At 32.3% G+C, this 22,481-nt stretch overlaps 1 protein-coding gene across 3 annotated transcripts in view; it reads left to right on the top strand.

Annotated features, from left to right (window-relative positions):
- Positions 1 to 22,481, top strand: part of GRIK2 (glutamate ionotropic receptor kainate type subunit 2) — a 668,512-nt gene that overhangs the window by 638,206 nt on the left and 7,825 nt on the right. For all 3 annotated transcript variants that reach the window (XM_007465776.1, XM_007465777.1, XM_007465778.1), the window contains exon 15: positions 15,391 to 15,641. In XM_007465776.1, the coding sequence (XP_007465838.1) occupies positions 15,391 to 15,641 (251 nt within the window). The remainder of the gene's footprint in view (positions 1 to 15,390; positions 15,642 to 22,481) is intronic.

Genomic DNA, 22,481 nt, shown 5'->3' with positions numbered 1-22,481 from the left:
TCCTTACCATCCTCTTTTGGTTTACATGGCGTGGAAGAGCGCAGAGATTTTTGTCTGTTTGTTGTTGTAAGCCCACACAACAATAGTGCCTGCACTCTGTCGACCCTCAATTATTTGTTCAACAAATGAACTCTACATATGAAAATATGATGGTGCAGCAAGATTTATAAATACAGAAAACCAATAACTTTTGGAGCTAAAGATCAACATGGCATCTTTTATTACTCAATGTGATGACCTCATTAAACGAACCTGAGTGACTGAGGGTAGTGAGAATTGAATAAGATTTGGGGAGGATGTTTGAGGACTTTAGAGTATAGCACAGATATTCTTCATTAATATTAGTTACATAATAGCACTCATAATTTCAAAATTTCTAGAATAAAGAAATTTGACTTATACTTAATATAAAACCTTAACTTGATGGGGTTTTTTGGTTTGTTTGCTTGTTTGTGTTGTAAATACAATGTACCAGTGTACCAGGAATGTCTCTTATCATATTGTTTTGCTTTAAGGAAATGCTTGTTACAAATAAATCAAAATAGTATATTATATAATTCTCAAAAACTCCCTGAGATATTTCAGATGTGAAAGCTAGTTAAAAAAAGAAAGATAACAGTTAAATCAGTTCTAGGGAAGCTGTTACAGTTTCTTGGAAACATACAAATAGCAATTTTTGTTTTCTCCCTACCCCTGACACTGTTTACTGAAAGATATTGACTTATAGGGAAAATATAAAACAATTCAAAATATTAATAAATGTATAAACTATATAAATTTTTAAGTGAAGGAAAATACTGGGCACAGCATTTGGAATTTCTATTTCTTCTCATTTTAAGCTTATCTTATATAGGAGAGAACGAAACAAATTAAACTATAAGCCTTAGGGTGTAGATTTTTTTTCCCCCTTTTATCTGTTCAACTCAGCTGATCAGATCAACTTTTGCCTTCTGAAGAAAGCGTAGTTATTGCAGAAAATAGTCACTGATACAGGCAAGGTCACTTGCATGAGAAACTTAAGAAATCAAGTTGAATTTTATATCTAAGTGGAATCATTTCTTCGTAGTGTGTAGTTAGTTTGGTATAATAGTGTAATAAATTAGTGTTTTCATTAAAATGAATTTTTAAAAATTAGGTAATAGCACATGATAAATTTCTTTTATAGGACTTTCTTGGACTTTTAATGTAAAATTATCAGTACATATTAATAAAACTTCAAAGCGTCTAATAATACTTTGGCATAGCAAAGTTATAGATTAGGAAGAATATTTTACCATATTCTTCTTTATTTTCATTGCCAAACAATATTGAATTTAAATTTATTAAAATGTCTCATTACTAAAAGTTGCTTAATGCATTTAACATACATTTTGTTTTTAGCCAAATTCTGAATGAGATAAATTTGAACATAATAATTTAAATTTGAAGGGATGAATATTCAAACCACTCACCTGTAGGTATTGCAATATAATTTTTGTTTCTTTTGTTCAGATAGTTTTCTTCTGTTTGACTTGATAATATTAAGTTCTTAACTTTAGTAAATTATATTTTATTCACTCATAACATAGTATAAAATTAAAATGATTTTGAGACTCCAATACATTATAAGTCTTAACTCATATAACTTCATCAAAGAAGTATAATCTAGAAAGAGGCATTTCACACTTTACCCCCTCAAATATGTCTGAGCAAAAAACCTCAGGCAGTAATTTATGATTTACTATGTCATAGCTCTGCCAAAAATATGGCTTTCATGAATTATTACTCAGTCATTAATAAATGCAATGACATGCAACTCTAGAACTTGAATGAGATTCTGACTTACCATAAATTTTCAACCAATTTCATAACCTGCACTTCTCAACTAGTTAATTAGCATTTGCCTTTTATATCATCTTTTTCAAGTATATTGACAATTTTTTTGTAATATGTCATTTTTACTTAGTTTTTAAATTTTGTTTAATCATAAGCCAAAAAATAAAAATAAAAAATAATGCATTTAGGTGTGAAAAAGAAGAGGTTATTTGAGTCTCTTTCACAGCAAGAGTTAAGGAGATGAATCTATTCAAAGCAGAGCAATATAGGCTCGGGTTCTGGAAATTTAGATTAGTTCCAGAAATTCCCCAGGATTTTGAGTTTATACCTGCAGAAACCATAAACTGATATGAAAATTCTGTCTTTATTAATACTGCAAATATGATCAAGGAGAGGAACTCCCTTTGCTTTGCTTTTACTGTTGCTCAGATTTTTAGATATTGTCATAGAGGTGTATGCGGTTAAGTGCAGGAGGGTAAACAGAAATACTATGTCTCTTTTGGAGTCGATATTCAGAAATATTTCAAAAATTATACGTATTTTTCTTTTTTCCCCCAGAAGTCCATGCGTCCTTTTAACCTGCTAGGCCTCCTCCTGTGTTATTCATCTAGGGGCCTGCCATCACCATTCATCACTCTGAGTGTGATGATTACTGCCCAAACTGTTGTGAAATCACTGAATGACTCAGATATAAGCTATTTAATTAGGGAAGCTCTGTTTACACAAAAATACCTTAGTGGAGCAATCAACAATGATGTGAAGGTAAATGCTAAATAAGCATAAACTGGTTTAATTAAGCTTGCGGTGACATTAAATCCCTCTCATAGTTTTCCTGACTGCAGCAATGTTATTATTTTCTTTTTTTGGCAGTATGTGGGCCTCTCACTGTTGTGGCCTCTCCCGTTGCGGAGCACAGGCTCCGGACGCTCAGGCTCAACGGCCATGGCTCACGGCCGAGCCGCTCCGCGGCATGTGGGATCTTCCCAGACGGGGGCACGAACCCGCGTCCCCCGCGTCGGCAGGCGGACTCTCAACCACTGCGCCACCAGGGAAGCCCAAGCAATGTTATTTTAATGTGATATTTACTGTATGGTAGAGTTTTGAAATTGTAGGTGTTCTTACTCATAATACGTTAACTGAACTTCCTTTTCATTCATTAGAATTTTTAAAAAACAACAACTGGATGGGGTAAAGCAAAAAAAGCAAATACAGCAGTTTTCATTAAGGAATATTTAAGATGTGTGAGCAATTGCAGTCTTGCCTTTTAATTCACCATAGGTGATAATCTATTTTAGCCGAACAGGGAGCGTTTCTACTTAATGGCATTTTCGGCTGCCTTGCCTCCCTTCTGACCACCCATACTAAAAGCCTTCTTGGCTTCTGTCTTTGGAATGTTGAGTGCACAGGGCGCTTTGAGGGCTAGGCAGACTCAGCAGTCCATGAGCTCGTAGGAAAACAGCAATCTAGAAAAAAATCCATTAGGGCCAGTTGCTGTTATTTTGTTTTGCTGTGTTCAATTTGGTAGAAATATTGTAAAGTGTCTGAAGGGTCCCATTAAAACTATTTCTGTTTTTAACAATGAGCTAGTGGCACACTTCATTCATTTATTGGTGCCTCCCAACTTTAATAACATATGGGGAGCATGAGTCAGCTGAAAAGGGGATGGAAGCAATTCTGCTCATGTCTGTGCCTATTGTCCAAGATGCTAAAATTTTCTATAATCTTATGTATCCTCATCTTACTTCTGGGATTAAATCAGTGGTAGGTTTCAAACAGTCCATGAATAATTATATCTGTGAACAAAATCCAAATTAAATTACTTATATCATAGTCAGAGAACTACTGAAATATGTGTAATACATGAAGAATGTAATAGGCAATGTAGAGGTGAAGTTAAAGATGAATGTAAAGAGTATACTTATAAATCCCTTATAATACTAAGGTTAAATTTAATGACAATTTTGTCAGACACAAAATTGTTATATACATTTTTCTTGTATTATATTTACTTATGTAATTATAAATAAGATGCATTCTTGCTTCATAATTGGATTTTAATGTTACCTTTATAAACTAATTTGCAAAATATATTAATGAATACAAAATAGCTGTATTCCTATTAGTAATTCTTAAGTAAGTTTTATCTCATTATAATGCCCTTACACATAATCAGCCTAAAGTAAAAAAATATTACAATAGGTTGTATCATGGACTCTTTATGGTATAAGGCTACCACATTGACGTATGAACAATGTGAAATTTCATTCTTCACTTCTATTTTCTAATGTTAAATGCATGAGATCTCACTGCTTTATTTCTTGTTAGTTGATGAAGTGAGAGATGTAGAACTGGTACTAAGGGAGAGGTTGTTTATTTAAGGCAGATGTTGGTTTTATAAAAATAGAAATCAGTATGAAAAGCATGTTTTTTCCCTGTTTTGCTCACCATCCATTTCTAGAATTCCCAATTCATCATATAATAAGTACTGTAATATTCATCATTACAGATGCATAATATTGCTGGCCTTCAGTTCTTCAGCTTTACAGAAATGAATGAATACATTTGTCTTGATTAGTTGAACATAATGCACAAAAATTGATGCAAATTATTCATCTTTCTGCAGGTCAAACCTTCCATTAAAATGCATTCTATTTTTTTCATTGCATAGGCAGCATAATTTTAATGCTGGTGAACTAATTTTGCAAGTCTAAATCGAGATCTAATAATTTTCAGAGCCTGAATTAAACAAACAAAAAAAATGCACCAAATTACCCCTGTAGAAGCTGTATTTTCCTGGCATATTTGTTAAAGTCTTAGATTTCATGTCACTGAAAACAGATGAGTCTCAGTAAGCTATGCCTGCTCCACAGACATCATCAACAGACTCTGCAGGCTAGAATCTAGGAAGCTTCCACAGGGAATTTGATGAATTGCAAGCACCAGTGCGAGCAACCTTCATGAATATTGTAAATGCTGATGGAATTGTACCTAAACAATGAATAAATGGATAATTCCCATGAAAACAGAGTGAGTTCCGATAGACTTTATATGCAAACATTAGAACATTCATTCATTTTGTTTGTGTCTTGTGGTGATTACTCCAAGGCCATGGGTTCAGATGCCATTATAGATTAGTTAGCCAGATTGACTGTGCCAGGCTGTCATCCTTTGGTTAGCAAGACTAAGTAAGATCAATGAATCACTCGTATTGGGAAAAAAATAGTCAAAACATAGTGGTGAAATGTATAAGCGCTAAATTCTGAAGATGAATGCCTTGCATTTGCTGGCCCTCATGTGAAGGCATATTCTTATCATGCTGTGTAGAATATGTGACCTTTGTAGACAGATGACTTATGTGCAAATCTTAGTTCCACCTGAGTGTCCTAGGTGTCCTAAGTGAAGTTACTATGCCTCCCAGAGACTCAGCATTCTTATTGGTAAATGGGTAGAATCATGTCTACATAATTAGATTGCAATAAGGATTAAACATCAAATTTATAGTACTTGGATGAGAACATATGCACCACAAATAATTCTGAAGAACTCTTCTGAAGAAATATTTTATAATAAGTAAAATGATGTATTTGTGGTTTTTAAGTCCTTTGCATCTTACCCTTTTTCTCTCTATTCTTTATATTTTTAGTAATATTGAATGTATCGTAGGTAAGATGTATTGTTAATATGATCCATTCCTAACTAATTAGAAATCATTTCCTATGGAACCCAACCAGGATTTTGTCATCACCCAATCAGTATATTGTATTTAAATAACCATGATTTGGTTACTTAGAAAGTTATTGATATCTATTTTATAAAGATGAGACAATTTCTATTGTTGGGCATTATATAAATAAAGTTTTTCCTTCTCTGAACATTTCCTGAATGTTTAGTAAACAGAGTCCAAGACCTATTCAGAGAAGATTATCTCTGAAGACATGTATGTTTCCTTTTAATTTTGTCAATCTATAAGAAATTTTATCACTCTTCAACCTGCTTAGATCTGTAAAATAATGATCATTAAATATACATCATCCCCTTTCTTAAGGAGATAGACTTGGAAAAACAAATTTAACATCAAATAGAGAAAATAGAATATTGAACACAAACAAGTAGTCTTGTTATTTAATGTAGGGACTCAGAGTGGTAGAATTCACTGAGGACCAAAGTTCAGTTAGGCCAAATTGCAAAAGGGACTTGAGCTCTACCTTAAAGGATGGGTACTTTACTCTCCTGAAAAAGTTATTCTCTCTCCCAATTTTGGGATTCTTGAAGATTAAGTAGGTTGAGGATTTTATTTAAAATGGTCCAATTTTTATAATTCATTCATTAAAGTTTAATATTGGACTTGGGGAAAAAACACGATAGTAAAGAAAGTATTCCTGACATTTCCACTCTTACTGCTCTTCCAATGATTATTATGCAGATGAAAAATTGTAAGAAAAGCAGTGTTTCTAGAATGAAACTATTTCTATTTTCGTATTTTGTGTCAGCATCACATGATTTAATACCCAGGGAAGAAATATGACTACAAATCTACTTCACCAGCCGCTTTTAACTAATATGTATGAAAAACGTCAGAACCAGTGAAAATAGTTTTACTGTTTCCTTATGTGCTGATAACATTTGCCCTTCTTTTCCTTTTTCACATAAGTCAAAGAATATTCAGAATATGAATAAAAGGCAAATGGCTAAAATGCACAATCTATAATATGAATTTTGTATTGATACATTTTGTGTACCTAATATAACCATCTCCTTTTGTGATCTTAGATACTTAAATTTCCTCCTGAGGTTTCTACAAATATTCCTTTAAGTAGAATGCATTCAAGTTACTTTTCTATAGCGGTCATAACACTTTGAATTTTAACGTCTACAACAAAGGAAAAAACGGCAACCTCTATCCAACTTAAGCCAGTTATAGATTTTGAATATAAGTATTTAAAATTTCTTTAAAAATTACTGTATATTAAATGTCCTGGGTGGTACATACACTTGATATCTATATACATTTGCTCCCTAAATCCATGTAGTCTCTACCTCACAGCTTTTTATCTCTCTTCTCTTATTTCTACATTAACAGTGTCATTTATATTTGGTTCCATTCCACCGTGACCCTGACATCCTAAACTTAGTTCTATCCTCTATATCTAGAAGAAATGAACAAAGTGGGTGGGATGCTCTTACTATCATTTTCCTTTATCATATATACTTTTTTAAACCAATAATGCAAATAGAAAGAAAAATAGAGGAAAAGCAGGTGAAAGGCAGCCAAAGAGAAAGAAGAGTTATTGTCCCTACTCTTCTTTTCAAAGTAATGAAGACTTTTTTGTGTACCTGATCAGCAGACTAAGATAGTTCCATCTGTCATATGGTTCTACAATATGGTGTTCTTGATTATAATGATCCTCAAACTTGTAAAGGTTATTCAACATATGTGTTTTGTGTTGCAGTGAAAACTCTAGGAGGGCAGGGCTCCTATTACATTGTTCATCACTATATGCCTAGAATCTAGCACCTGTGTATGTATATCTAATAATAGTAAAAAAAAAAAAAGATACATACATGGTCCTTGCCCTTGGGACACTCATATCAATCTAGTAGGAAAAGATATATAGCAAAACATGGGAATATGATGCACCAAATGTTGTACTAGACTATCTGCAATGTGCTATGGCACCAAAGAAGAGGGATCCTGTGTATCTCTGTGGCAGCCAAGGAAAAGTGTGCAAAGATCAGGAAAGATGAGCAGAAGTTTATCTGGATGTGAGGACATTCAACCAGAAAATAGGAGGAAGTATGGAAACAGGATTCTCCAGGCAATGGGAAATAGAACTTCGTAGTTTGTATTGCTGGCATGTTAGGTGTGAGAAGAGGATAAAGTCCGAGAAGCTTGTGATAGGTTGGAGAAAGGGATTGTATGACATCTTTAGGAATTGAGATTGTATTCTATAGCTTTAGAGCACCATTAAAAAAAATTTAAGCAGGAAAATGATGTTCATAAATTTCCAATGTGGAAAGATTACTAGGTATCATGGAAGACTGATCACTTTTAGCTCTCATTTACCATTCTGTGATTAAATGTTATGGGTTGATAATTTGTTTTCAGGATGAGATTAATCTCCTTTAATTTTTATGATTATCACTCATGGATTCCTTATTCTATCATATTGAGATTTTTCGATAGAATACCTTCAAGAGAAAATACAAAGAGTGATGACAGTAACTTCACACCGGTTTAGCTTTTATCTAATAGGAAATCTGAAATGGACACCATGAAGTGTTTAGTTGCTACATACATTAAATGCTTCATTTGAAATAAATGTATTATAATTATTAGATATAGATTAGATAAAGATATATAGTTTGGGTTCATAAGAAATGACTGAGGGTAAAATTGCAGGCATGTATGACCAACTGTTAAGTAATTAATATTTTATTTATGCATGTATTCATTCCAGAAATATTGTCTTCACTGTGTGCCAGGTGTAATACTAACAAAGGAAATACAACACTGTCCTTATGAAATTTACAGCCTGTTAGGGTAAATGAGCATTAAACAGTCACAGAAATTATTTTTTAGTTACAAACTGAGATAAGTTCTATAGAGGAAAATAACAATGATGCTTGGTATTGTATAACAGCATTGTTGACTGAATACGGCATAAAACTGGAAAATAGCGATTTAAAATGGAATCTGAAACGTAAATATAAAATTTGACTTAGCACTTCTTAAAAACAAATATGGGAGAGACAGTGTCCTAAGACATAATAAAACCCACCTTTCACTGAGAAAAAGGCTCTAAGAAAATGTGGTCTGGTTCCAATTTTATAGGAAGATTTTATCATGGAAATAATGGTAAAAAGAGATAAAGCTCTAAAAGTACCCAAAATATGTTGTGCATTTAGGGCACCCAGCACTCATCTCAGCATAGGAAGCAGGGAACCATTTCACAAAATATAACATTGCCAGCAGCACTGTAATTTAAGAAAGAAGGTTGATGGTTCCAGCAGATAGCCTCAGATCTTTTGTGCTCGCAGGTCTTTTACTTATTAAGGCACTGGCCAAGGCCACTGACAGTTGATATAAGTGCAATGACGGCATTAAAATTTATAAACTTATTTGTCACCCTAACTTATTCTAGATGGTTAACACTAAAAGTGTGAAACAAGTCTGTTTATGAACTCTATTTGTTCTACTGAATTTAATAAGAACCTGAGAAGGTGTCCAATATCAGAAGTTCTGCCTTAACATATTTTGACTATATCATAATGGATATATTATAATGGATTCAATGTTTCATTCAAAAAGCATTTGTTTAATGCTTATTGTGTGATAGGCACTGTGCTGGATGCTGGATGAAATAAGATGAATAATGGATGGTTGATTACCTATAACTGACAGGTAGTCTGATTTTTAAGTCATTATTTAAAGGGCTTCAAGTATTTGGGTATGTGTCTTAGAAACATTTATCAGATTAAACACTTTCAAAGAAGAGGAATAATTAAGGAATTATTGAAGCTTTTTGAGGCAAATCATTGATATAATATACACTTAGTGATTATAGTCTAGTCACATAGCCACGAGACGTGTAAGTTACTATTCTTCAGAAAGTGCAAGAAAGTATACTTGGAGAAATGACAAGCTAGAGGAAACTTAAAATTATGAGTAGTCTACTTCATAAAAATATCTTCCCAGACCCAAAGAAAACAAGCACCAGGATGTTACCTAATTCTCTGTCATACACAGCACATAATATCATCATGATGAGCTGAAATAACTATGAAATATAAAACAAAGGAAATTAAAGTTCTTTAGGAAGTGGGCAGTGGGGATTTGTCATTATAAGTAACGGAAATACTTAGCCAGCCCCTTAGAATTTTAACAAAATATTTAAAGGATTTGGGTGCTATTAGGAAAAACAAAAGCTGTGTATTTTTCCCCAAAATTGGTTTCATCAGTTTTGATATACAAATATATTTAAATAATAACTCCTGTAACTTTTGTCCCCCAGAAGTATTTTGTAAAGAGACTTAAAAGCTGGGCATGCAGACATGTCTTAAAGTAAGTATTGTGATGCGAATTCTTATGAGCTGATGCTCATTGAAGCATATGGAGCTAATAGATGAAAAAGGACATGCAAAAAATATGCTACTTGATCAGTAGTGCTGTGATAATGTGTAAATTCAAAGCTAGGCAGGGACAAGCAGGAGTTCTAACAAGAAACAACTTATTTTTGACAGAGAGAGCTGATGTAGTAAGAGTAGTAATTATTGTTATCTAAGGCAGTGCTTTTCAAATTGAGGTAAAATAAAATAATTGACGGAGACATTAATAGATATGAATGAAAAAATTCTTCCACTAAAAATAAATTTAATCATTTAAAATATATTTTTTTAACTTTTTCCTTTGATGGAGAGATGGAAACCCTTTATTTTGTTAACATATAATGTCAATTTACAAAAGATATATTTGTTATGGAGTATTCTTCAAGCTTATCTGACCAATGAATTCTTTAAAAGTGAAATCACAGAAGTACATTTCCCAAAAAGAGAAGTGTGTGGGGAAAATCCAGTTTAGGAAATATTGGTATAATGAGTTTTAGAAAGAGATATTTATAGAAAGCAAGAGTGATTTTTTTTCCTGACCTTTGTAATTGATTAAAGCATGCAGAAGCTTGATTTGAAAGTAAGGAAACTTTTGGCAGTATGGATGGGATATCTCCAGTATGTGTATGGATAATGTGATTTTAGAATATTTCACTAAAGCATGGTAAATATTAGACTTGTTGTGCAACCTTTAAAGAAAAGCTATTTATCAATCACTAAGCCTCCTCAAGAATTAAACATAATGCTAACTCCATTTCCTTTATCATTTCTATATTATCTAGATGTACTGAATAGGATAAGGAAAATGTTTGGTACATACTTAAATTGGTGTGTTTGTAAAGAGCAAGAAAAGGACAATAAATGAGCAAATGAATAAACTATGTGTAGTAGGTTTAGACTTTAGAACCAAGTATGTATAACAACGTGTGTATTCCATTCTATAAGTAAGAAACATCCAATGACAGGAAGGAAGGGGAGGAGGGAGGGAAAAGAAAAGGGAGGGGGAGGGGAAGGAAAGGAAACAAAAAGAGAATGTATGAAAAAGAAGGAAGGAAAGGTAACAAGGAAGGTAGGGAAGAGGAAGGAGGGCAGAAAGTAAGGAAGAGAGGAGGGAGTCAATTCAATTTAATAAACCCAGCAAGTTGGCTCTGAACTACTTGGTGAGATTTGTATTAATCGTTTATTTATAACAAATCACAGTTTATTTTCCTAAAGAGCTTTTAGTCAATTTGTTGGGAGGAATGTTAATGAAATTATAATTTTATGTAAAATTCTTTGATCTACGTAAAATTTAACATTTAGGGACATTTGGAGATGAATTTTTTTATCGAGGAAATTCTGAACAGGTGCATTTGTAGGTTTTATTTATGCCCACACGTATACTGCTGCTGTATATCACTCGAAACTGCCTTTATGCCTCCTTCAAGTGTTCTTCTGAGCCCCACGTCTTATGCATCTGATACATCAAGGGACTTCACTATGTAGTAATTATATGTCTTTCTTTCTTCCTTGTTTTCTCCCTCCCTCCCTCCCTCTCTCTCTCTTCTTTCTTTCTTCCTTCCTTCCTTCCTCCCTCCCTCCCTTTCTCTCTCTCCCTCTCTCTCTGTCTCTTTCATGTAAGCAAGAACCTTTTTTATCTGGTAAATGGGATCTTTATGCAACTTGAAAAAAAGACCATTTTTAAAACACAGTCGTTCCTTACTGTTAGTATGGAGCATGTGTTTAACAACCAAAGAAAGTCTCACTGTGAGCAAGAATACAAATGAAACAAAAACCAGAGATTGCATAGTGAAAACCAAAGAGCTAAATTCAGTTTTAAGAGGTGTTTGCCTTATCCTGCATGATGTTTTTTAAAAGTAATTTATTTGCGAAAATTTTAATGTAGAAAATTTTAGACAAAATATTTCCTGGGATATAATTAAAGTGAAAATGTCTGGTAACCCTGTGTTGAAATTCTCACAGATTTTTAATAAAACTGGAACTGAAAATTATCTTTTCACATTGGATGTTGTAGTTTTTCAGATACTTTTGTCTAGCTTGTTTCTTCACCCATTTATGGTTACCTGTTTGTCCCCTTAAGCATTTGAGGATTGACTTTTAGGTGCAATAGTATATGTTATAATAGACAGGTTTACAATTTCCTCAGTCGTTTTCTAATCAAAGTTAGGGTCCTCTTGCAAAAATACCCGTCTTCCTTGGAGGCAACCTTATGGTGTGTTAACCCCAGCTTCTCCCAGGTGCCACTCAATGCCCTCATAGTTCTTGGCTTGCCAGCATGTGGTTTGAGGCTGGGTTCATACTTGGGCAAAAATTAGACTCTATCATCTATCTAACTGAAGGCTGTTCACTTCATTAGAGCTAAGTGCATGGCTATTCATGTCACAGAGAAGATTAAAGATACTTTTATTCTTTGATCTCAATATGTCCTTGAGATTTTTCAAATAGATAAAATTTCCAACCACTTTTGACTTTAACTAGTACCTGCTAGAAATGTGTCCCAAGGAGCAGCAAATGATGTACCAAAGAAGTAATCATTCATTATTTAATTATTGTTTTTTAAAATGAATCAATGACAGAATGACAAATAAAGCATGGCAATGATTTAGTGTCACTGATTATATTATCTATATTATTTCACCCTGTTAAAAACCTCAACATGAGGTGTATTAATTTTGTAGCTTTGATTCAAACCAAATTCTACTTACATATTATTAAGTTTACACTGGAAAATAAGTGTGAGGAGGTTTGCTAGCAATAGGACATTTTCATATTTACAGTAAGTGCTGGAAATAGGAAGCTCAACCAGCAAGAAATCAAGATGTTGCCATCATTTGTTGAAAAGTGGGTTGCTTTTGTTTGTCTGTGCCTTATTTTGAGAATGAGGTAGAGAATATGGTGTCTGAAGATACTGAATAAACATCCTAAAGCAATTCAGTGGGTTTGGTGAGTTGACAATGAATAATATTCTTTCAATTTTGCTCAGGATGAGAAATGACCTGGTTCAAAATATTACTTAGGTAGATCAAGAATTTTTCATATTTCAAAGTCTACTTTTCATGTCACTTTCCCCCCAACATTTGCTTATAATTATACTTCCAGGCCACATTTTTATATTAGTCACCTGTGGTCATTTTCATAAGTATTATCTGTATAAAATTTGTTTCAGATACTATGTTTCTAATTGAAGGATATATTTGATAAACTACAGATCTTCTTAAAATGTTTTTTTTCCTCAATCAAATGTTTATTTTGCAGGGAATACACATGGTTAATCAGAACGGTAATTCAGAGTAAATGTGACTTTGAAGCTGCTGCTAGGCTAGTTGTAGTGAATTAATGAAAACTGGATAGTCAAACAAGATGACCTTTATTTATGGTTTTTAAATACATATCAGAGGAGACCAAAAACACCCCACTGTCACTTATATTTTGTCAAGACTGCCTCAATCAGATATAATGCTCCTCATAATATGAAACATTGATTGAGAGTAGTTTGAAAATTAAGATAGATGATAGATATAGAGAGATGATAGAAAGAAAGAAAGAATGAAAGAATGAAAGAAAGGAAGGAAGGAAGAAAGAAAGAAGGAAAGAAAGAAAGAAAGAAGAGAGAAAGAAAGAAAGAAGAAAGAAAGAAAGGAAGGAAGGAAGGAAAGAAGGAAGAAAGAAAGAAAGAAAAAGAAAAAGAAAGAAAGAAAGAGAGAGAAAGGAAGGAAGGAAGGAAGGAAGGAAGGAAAGAAGGAAGAAAGAAAGAAAGAAAGAGAGAAAGAAAGAAAGAAAAAGAAAGAAAGAAAGAAAGAAAGGAATAGACAGATATCCTCTATTCCAAAGGGTTTACAATCTACTTAGGAAAGTAGTTCACATCTTGAAAGGTAAATAATAGTAATACTAGGTGACCTAGCCTGAGTGTCCAGTGAGTGACCAAGGTAGAAAATAATATGGGCTAGGCTAATCCATTGAAGTCTGAAGTGGCTAAGGGGCGGAATTTAAACTGGACATTTTCATCAGAGTAGTATTTAGAAGAGAATATAGGAAGGAAACTTTGAAGCAGAAATTCCCCTGCTATAATTAGGAGTTGTTGCACAATAAAAATAAAATATTTAAGTTCTAATTATAGGAATGGATAATGCCCCTTTTAGGAAAGCTGTGAAAAAATGTATAGAAGCCATATAAACATTTCTTCTGCATAGATTGAAGATTATGTTAAACAAACAGCTCTCCACCTGGATTTGGTAGATCTTCAGTCCTCCAACTTTTACCATAAGCTACTAACTTTTTTTGATTTTTCTTTGTATTTCTGCTTTTTAGTTTGCCTACTCTTGCTAAAAGAGCAACACTGAATTAGTCCTGTTATATTAATCAAGTAAAAAGAAGACATATAGTGCTGTCCCTTATGAGGCAGAATAGTTTCCTCATAAGGTTTTTAATTGCTCTTAGCAAAAATATATCTTTAGGTGCAAATGTAGGTATATTTAAATCAAAACAAAATCACAGACAACATACAGTGTGAGCTGAAATTAGTGTTTTTCTACAAGCGGAAAAACACTTATGGATGAGTCTGTGCAGAAAAATGGAATGTGCAGTATAGTGTTTTAGGAAGGAAGATTAAACTTGAGAAACAGGTTATTTTCTGGGTGGGAAAAAGCAATAAGACCAATCCCTTGGGACAGATGTTGAAAGATGCATATAGTTCAGTATTATTCCATGCTTCTGGGCAACCAATTAGAAAAGTTATTACTTATCAAGTAATAGCTAATACAGATGAATATCTACCCTCATCAGCATAAATACTATAAATTTCACTTATATTGTTGCCTCCACTGAAAAGAATATTTCTTTCCAAAGTGTAAAACGATAAATAAACAACAAAAAAAATCTTACAATGCATTGCCATGACGATTTTTGAATGACCCAAGTTTGTACAAACCTGTTACTTCTGTTATTTGTAGCAAATGTGAGTGATTATTTATCTGCAAGTATTAGCCACCCCTGAATAGAGCTTGTTAATCATGATCACTTTAAATTATTGCACTTAATCATGGGAAACACCATTTTTTGCACAACTTTCCTAAAAGTCGAGGTTACTGTTTTATCAATGCTCTGTTTTCAGTGTTGAATGATTCCTAGACATTAACTAAATATCCTTGCCCTCTATCCATTTCCTTTTGTAGATTTCTACTTACCGTTTTATTATTTTTCCAATGGTCTGAGTTGAGCCTGCCTTTAAGAGAGAGGTATTTTCCTCTTTCAAAACAAAATGTTATCTTACCCTTCAAAATCAGAAAGGCCACCTGCCCTATTTATTTTGTTAAACTTCTATTTTCTGCCATTTTCCAGTTGTTTTTTGCTTCTGAAAATAAATACTGGCACACTTTGGAGCGTTTGGAAAGAGCTCTGTTGTCTCATGTAACCTTTAATTATGAAATTTTGGGTTCCTGGAAAGCATTAACGAACCCTCTCTTTTCTTAGGTTCTCCATATAGAGACAAAATCACCATAGCAATTCTTCAGCTGCAAGAGGAAGGCAAGCTGCACATGATGAAGGAGAAGTGGTGGAGGGGCAATGGGTGTCCAGAGGAGGAGAGCAAAGAGGCCAGTGCCCTGGGGGTTCAAAATATTGGTGGCATCTTCATTGTTCTTGCAGCCGGCTTGGTGCTCTCAGTCTTTGTGGCAGTGGGAGAGTTTTTGTACAAATCCAAAAAAAACGCTCAATTGGAAAAGGTAAATGTCACTTTTTTACAACTTAAAACGATCTTTGTTACAATAAAACGACCTTTTTTATCTTCCCAACCAAGAGAAATACTTAGAACTGTGTCAATGGTCTTCTGTCACTCATTATATAACAAACGTTCATAGAACTCAGGATTACCTTCGCAATTTTTAATTTAAATGTAATGGTTTTAATTGAAGCCAACTTCAGGACCAGTAACTATTTTTCGTCTTACTGAAGTCTGAAAATGGGGAAACTTTTGCTGCTCGAAGTTCACTGTGGTTAGTTTATTAGGGGAATATAATTAATGAGGGAAGCAAAACTCAGAAACTGTAATATGAAGAAAAAATTTCTGCTTTAAGATACGATACTCATTAACAGTTTCAAGTTAGAGAGTAAATGAAATATTTATTTGAAGTTTTTGGTCCAATAATTTCTAATTTGGAAAAATCATAATGTGCATTGTGGAAATTTTAATTAATTTTCTACATTAATGAATATGTGAGAATATGGTGGTTTCTTCTTTGCCACTTAATGTTGTTCTTAATGCATCCTTTATTGCCTTGCACCTGAGTCTTTAGAAGAATACATATAAATCTCAAAAATATTGAGACTATTGCAATTTTCTTAGTATTTTAATATATTTAGTCTTTTGTATAAATGTCTTTATATTCTATTCTTTAAAAAGGCTGTGAACCTGGTTCAGATTATATATTTCTAGTGCTATAATTCCCTTAGTTCTATAAATATAAAGATGAATATTTATAGATAAATCTTTCAGATGATACATACTACTTTTTAATATAACTTTATGACTCTGGACGTAAAATGCTGCTTTAGCATTTTTAAGCCTTCTGGAACTTTACTTAGTCTTTTAGTATTTAAACATCTCTTTTGTTTTTAATTAAAAAACGTTTTTTAGATCTTAAATTTTAGACCCTGCATCAGAGTGAGATTATATTCTGTTAAATAATTGAAAGGTTTATGAACTTTTATTGGTAAATATAAAAAGTAGAAATATGATATATTCCTTCATCTTTAATAATTTATGATATAATTAATTATCCTTTCTGAAATCAAGGATACAACATTCCTACATTTTACTTGACTACAGGACTTAATTCCTAGAAATAGTGTTGTTATAAATGACTATTTTGATAGCCCCATTCTGTCTATAAGTAAAATAACAAATTCAAAGGTTTGAAAAATTTGGACAGTTATGATTTATTTTCCCACAATATTCAGGATGGCTATATCTGCTGACTTGCTAAATCAAATATCTTTTGCACTGGTGTGACTCAAAATTAAGTCTAAGTACACTTTTTATGTTATGACCCTTATTACAATGTCAAAATGAGTTTTGGAATCAAATCCAAAGAACTAATCAGAGATGAAAGTTATTAACACTTCAACTTTTATTTTTACTATAATTTATTAATAAGTGTGATATTTGGTTAGTTAATGCTTAAAATGAGTCCAAAAATAATAGAAATTTAGATTGCCTAGTTAGAACCTCAACTCATCCATATGTAGTGGTTTTCTTTCACTTACAGCTCAATATTAAAATAAACACATACATTAATCTCTTGACAGCATGCGGTAGTCTGTCACACTTTTCTCTCTGTATCCTGCTCATAAGATTTACCTGGGCCATGTCTCTACGTACAATTATTTTATAAGCATTCTGGTTTTTTTTAAAGGACATGGGAATTTACTTTTGTAAAATCACCTTTACTTTTATTATAAATAACTAGTTTAGCTGAATTTTTCACATATCGACGAGTTCTCAATTTCTGTGGACTTCTATGACCTTCTAAAACATTAGAAAAAGGAAGTCAACGTACCTTTTGGTGCTGAAACAGATAAACTATTATATTGGAAAGAAACAACTGTGTTGATATGACATGAGCCTTCTTAGTCACATTCGCCGATGTTGTCACACTGTCTTCACAAATCTTCCATAATGAAATTCAGATTCTCTAGCTAAGCAGAGGAGGCACTTCAAGATCTGTCTCTGTCCACCAGTGTAGTTTTATCTTCTGCTTCTCTCCAGTTTGCACCTGTACTCTAACCACATTAAATTACTTTCAATTTTCCAAGGTCAGCTAGCTTTTTAAAATCCTCCTCCCATTTGACCTGAGCAAACTTTGTCCATTTTGCTACCTGGCAAACTCCCACTAGTCATTTTAGATTAGGCATCAACTTTCCAAGAAAGCTTTACCTAATCAATAGGTATGACGAATCTGGGTACAGGGCACGCTATTTCCACAAGGTGGTGTTAGGTTTTTATTTTCTATTCCAATGAAAAAAATATGACCTGACCTGTATACCTCATTTTTGTTAGACTTAGCTGATTTCAGAAACTATCATCATTCCAAAAACATTTGCTCCCCCTTTGAGAAAGTTGGGAATGTGTCTTGTCCATTTCAAACAACATCCATCCTTTTCTCTGAAGCATTTTCACATCTCCATTCTCCCTTAGCACACTATTTTATTCATATTTGTTGATTTTTTTAAAATTTAATTTCTTTTTAATTATTTTTATTTTTTAAAAAATTTTATTGGAGTATAGTTGATTTGCAATGTTGTATTAGTTTCAGGTGTATGGCAAAGTGAATCAGTTATACATATACATATGTCCACTCTTTTTTAGATCTTTTCCCATATAGGCCATCACAGAGTATTGAGTAGAGTTCCCTGTGCTATACAGTAGGTCCTTATTAGTTATCCATTTTATATGTAGTAGTGTGTATATCTCAATCTCAGTCTCCCAATTTATCCCTCCCTCCCCCTTACCCCTGGTAACCATAAGTTTGTTTTCTACATCAGTAACTCTATTTCTGTTTCATAGATACGTTCATTTGTGTGTGGGTGCCTCTCTCCCTATTAGACTCTTACTTCCTTTAAGAAAGTAATTTTGATTTGTATTGCCAAGGTCTCAGACAATGTCTGTTGGCATAAGATCTTTCTTTCCTTCTTTCTTCCTTTCACCCTTGTCCCCTCCCTCCCTCTTTCTTTCCCTTTCTTTCTTTCTTTCTTTCCTTCCTTCTTCTCTTCTTCCTTCCTTCCTTCCTTTCTTTTCTTTTTCTTTCTTTCTTTTCTTTCTTTTTCTTTCTTTCTTTCTTTTCTTTCTTTCTTTCTTTCTTTCTTTCTTTCTTTCTTTCTTTCTTTCTTTCTTTCTTTCTTTCTTTCTTTCTTTCCCTTCCTCCCTTCCTTCCTTCCTTTTCTCTTTCTCTCTCTCTCTTTCTATTAAATAATGAAGTTGATTCCAGTAACTTATTTAGAAAAGTCTATCATAAAGAATAAAAAAGAACTATTTTTCCATACAATTCAAAAGAACTATGTTTATAAAGTAAATAATAATGGGTTTATTAGAAGTGATCCATTTTATTTACTGTGATAAATTAGGTTCTTGGGCTCAATTCTCTTTCATTTTTCCTGAGAAAAATATTTTATTTTGTTGGGCTATATGGTTTGTTTAATACCTTACTTAATTTATTAAAATTAGCTGTGAAATATTCCTAGATTTTCTTATAAGATCTGCATGAAAACACAGAAATTCACAGTTTATACTTATAATTGTATCTTTAACTGAAATTTTTAAAATTTTAAAAACAAAGTAAACATTTCAAAAATTATTCATTTACTCAACAATTATTTTTTGAGAATCAAACATGAAATGAATTGTATTTACGTGTTGGAGGAAAGCAGGATATATTATTCACGACTCCAGCTCCAAAATACTTTATCATCTCTTTTCGCTTCTCTTTCTCCATTTTTTTTCTTTCTTTAATTTATAATATTCTAATATTTTGTAAAAGAGCAAATTAAATTTTCTATCTTTATCTGAACAGGCAGGCAGATAAAATATACACACAGTCTAGTTGAAAATGAGGTTTTTGTTTAAAATTTATGAATAACTAATATATTACCGTGTCATCTTACCTCCAATGATGATGATGATGATAAAATTAGTGATAATTATTATTATTTAAAGATGAAAATAAAATGTCTCTTACAGCACATATTTTGTAAGATATTAATGGAACAAATAGGTCTTAATGACTATAATGTTGTTATATTTCCAAGTTTTTTGATAACTAAGAGTAGCATAAGAATGTAATATTTTTAAATGAGGGTAGGTTAAAACTGAAAACAGAAGATAATGCTGAAATATGTAGACCTTATAAAAATCCCCAAATTGTAAATTGCATTCCTTTCCAATAACCACAAGATGGTGTATTACAATTTTTAAAATACTTAATGGTTTTAATTTTGATGCAAAATTAATGCGTCAAGGATATATTGCTTTTCATTTATTCAGACTTGTAAACTAGGTATTTATTTTTTGATGGTTTTCACAGTATAACTGGACCATTTGGAAAGATACTCAAAATGTTTTTCTTTTCTGAATGTACCTGAAAAAGTATCTAACCAACATGTGGATTTTCTAATCGATTTTCTTTGTGCCTTAACTTTTCCCTGATTTTAAATATTACTACTTAAGATTTATTCAGTAAGCAATCCAAGAAACTTCTGTACATCTTAGGCAATTAGAGCATTTCAGGTTACATGGATTTGTTTGAAAGGTCCCGTGTTCACCTTGTAAATCTTACTTATAACTGAAAAAAAGCTGCTTAATATACAGAATTTTATTTTCTCTGGTAACATATCATCTTTATGATTATACATTGGTTTTCTAAGCATGAGTTATAAATGATTGTAATAATTTTAATTTTTATAAAAATATCTTATGACATAATTATGGTTTATTAATTTTTTGGAATTATTCATCATTTCTTACATATTTGAATATGTCTTCTTTTAAAAGGTATAAATAATTCTGCCCTCTTGATTTCCAACAAAAGTAGCAATATAATTTACATAGTTGGATCTTTTGTTTTTATCTAATATGTATATAGAAATATTTTCTTTTCCATGTAATTGGAAAATGGATTTGCCTGTACAAATTGTTTCTTCTTGAACATCAGGTTGAACATGAATCTTTGAGTTTCTTGATATGAAAAACTTAATGACAAAATATCCCTTTCTTATTACTTAAGTATAAACAAAATGTAGTAAATATGTCTGAGAAATAAAAATATAAAAATTATTGCCCAGATATTGAATTTCTAAGCTATGTGTCCTGTCCCTCTAAGATGACTGAAGTACATTTTAAGGACTACTTAGTATGGTTGTTTTTCAGGATATAGTCCATTGTAGTCTACATAGTTGTTTGCATTATAGAACACTGGTAAATCTTATCAAAGATAATCTCTAAATAATACAATAATTTCCCATCACTGAAAACTAAAAAAAAAATTTGAGGAACCATGGAATATTCTTCAGTGTATAGTTGAATAACAAATGTAAAAGGCAGTTGTAACTCACAGTAGAAGAACAAATAAATGAAACAATGCAATCTGAGGAATAAGAAGAAAATCAGAGTGGCTTAGTTTAAACCTGCAAGACTTACTTCACTCTGTATGACAGACTCTAGGTCCATCCACCTCACTACAAATAACTCAATTTCGTTTCTTTTTATGGCTGAGTAATATTCCATTGTATATATGTGCCACATCTTCTTTAACCATTCATCTGTTGATGGACACTTAGGTTGCTTCCATGTCCTGGCTATTGTAAATAGAGCTGCAATGAAAATTTTGGTTCATGCTGAGTACATTTTTAATATAATAAAATTTAGCTATGAAGCATGCTGATATTTAGAAGTTAAAAGTTGCAAATAAACTTTGGACAAATAGTGCATTTTGTATTGTTTTTATGTTACTGCCTTTCTCTGAGAGCAGAGTATCTCTCAATTTCCACTAATAACCTACATAGGGACTAACTGGATGGGTCTTAAAAATGATTTTACATATAAATATAAAATCATACTTCAAAATGAGATGCTAATCATTTTACTCACTAAATAGTTGCAAGTAGTTGCAAATCAGCAAAAGAATTTTTAAGTCATTCATTTATGATAACTCATCCTCTTTTTATGCCCATAAATAACGTTTTAAAATAAGATTGTAGCTGATTTTCATAACTGGCTTTAGAATTTCTAAAGTGTAACATCTCATTTGAGTATGAAGTTACTCTGAGAACTATGCAAAGATTATTATCCATATTGTGCAGATGAGGATAAGTATCTCAAGTGTCAAGTGTGTTTCCCAAGGTCAAAGATGCCTAGACTAACTCTATTTACACTATATCACACTACACAAAGTGGAGGTAGAATATTTAAATATTTTTCTTGACAGCTTTTCTCTCTGATGTTGTGTTGACAAAATGTGTGCAGTAGGAGTTTGAATTAGATAGACAGATTATGGGCTTTGATCATGAGCCCTGTATAGTCATTTCATTTTCCTGGACATTAAGCATGAGTTTTGAAATAAAAAAGACTTGAGATCATTCTTCAAGTATGTTCAACCTTGGATAAAATTACTTAACTTTTTCTATAAATCTTTTAAAATAAATAAATGAATGGGTTACAAATACACCACAAATGAAAATGTTTTTGAAATTAATCTAGTTTATATACATAGTTTTTTGCATGTGTCTGGCATATAATAAGCAGCTGTTGTTATAATATAATTGTTATTTTTATTTCTAAAGCTGTTATATTTTAACTGCTGTACCTTAAAGGAAAGAGAGCTCTCCTGGAATTAAGCATTAGTTATTTGGATGTTATACATTTTGTTGAAAAATTGTTATTATTATGACTGCTAGCAAGAATATGATGATTAACACTGCTTTTTCTTAAAATTGATTTCACAGCTGTATCAACTAAAGTGGTGTTGAAGCTTGTCAAACCTTATATATTGATATTTCTGGCTCAAGTAGGGAAA

This window comes from Lipotes vexillifer, unplaced genomic scaffold (genome assembly GCF_000442215.2).
Source record: "Lipotes vexillifer unplaced genomic scaffold, Lipotes_vexillifer_v1.1 scaffold732, whole genome shotgun sequence".
NCBI lineage: Eukaryota > Metazoa > Chordata > Mammalia > Artiodactyla > Lipotidae > Lipotes > Lipotes vexillifer.
This window is presented reverse-complemented; position numbering and strand designations above follow the sequence as displayed.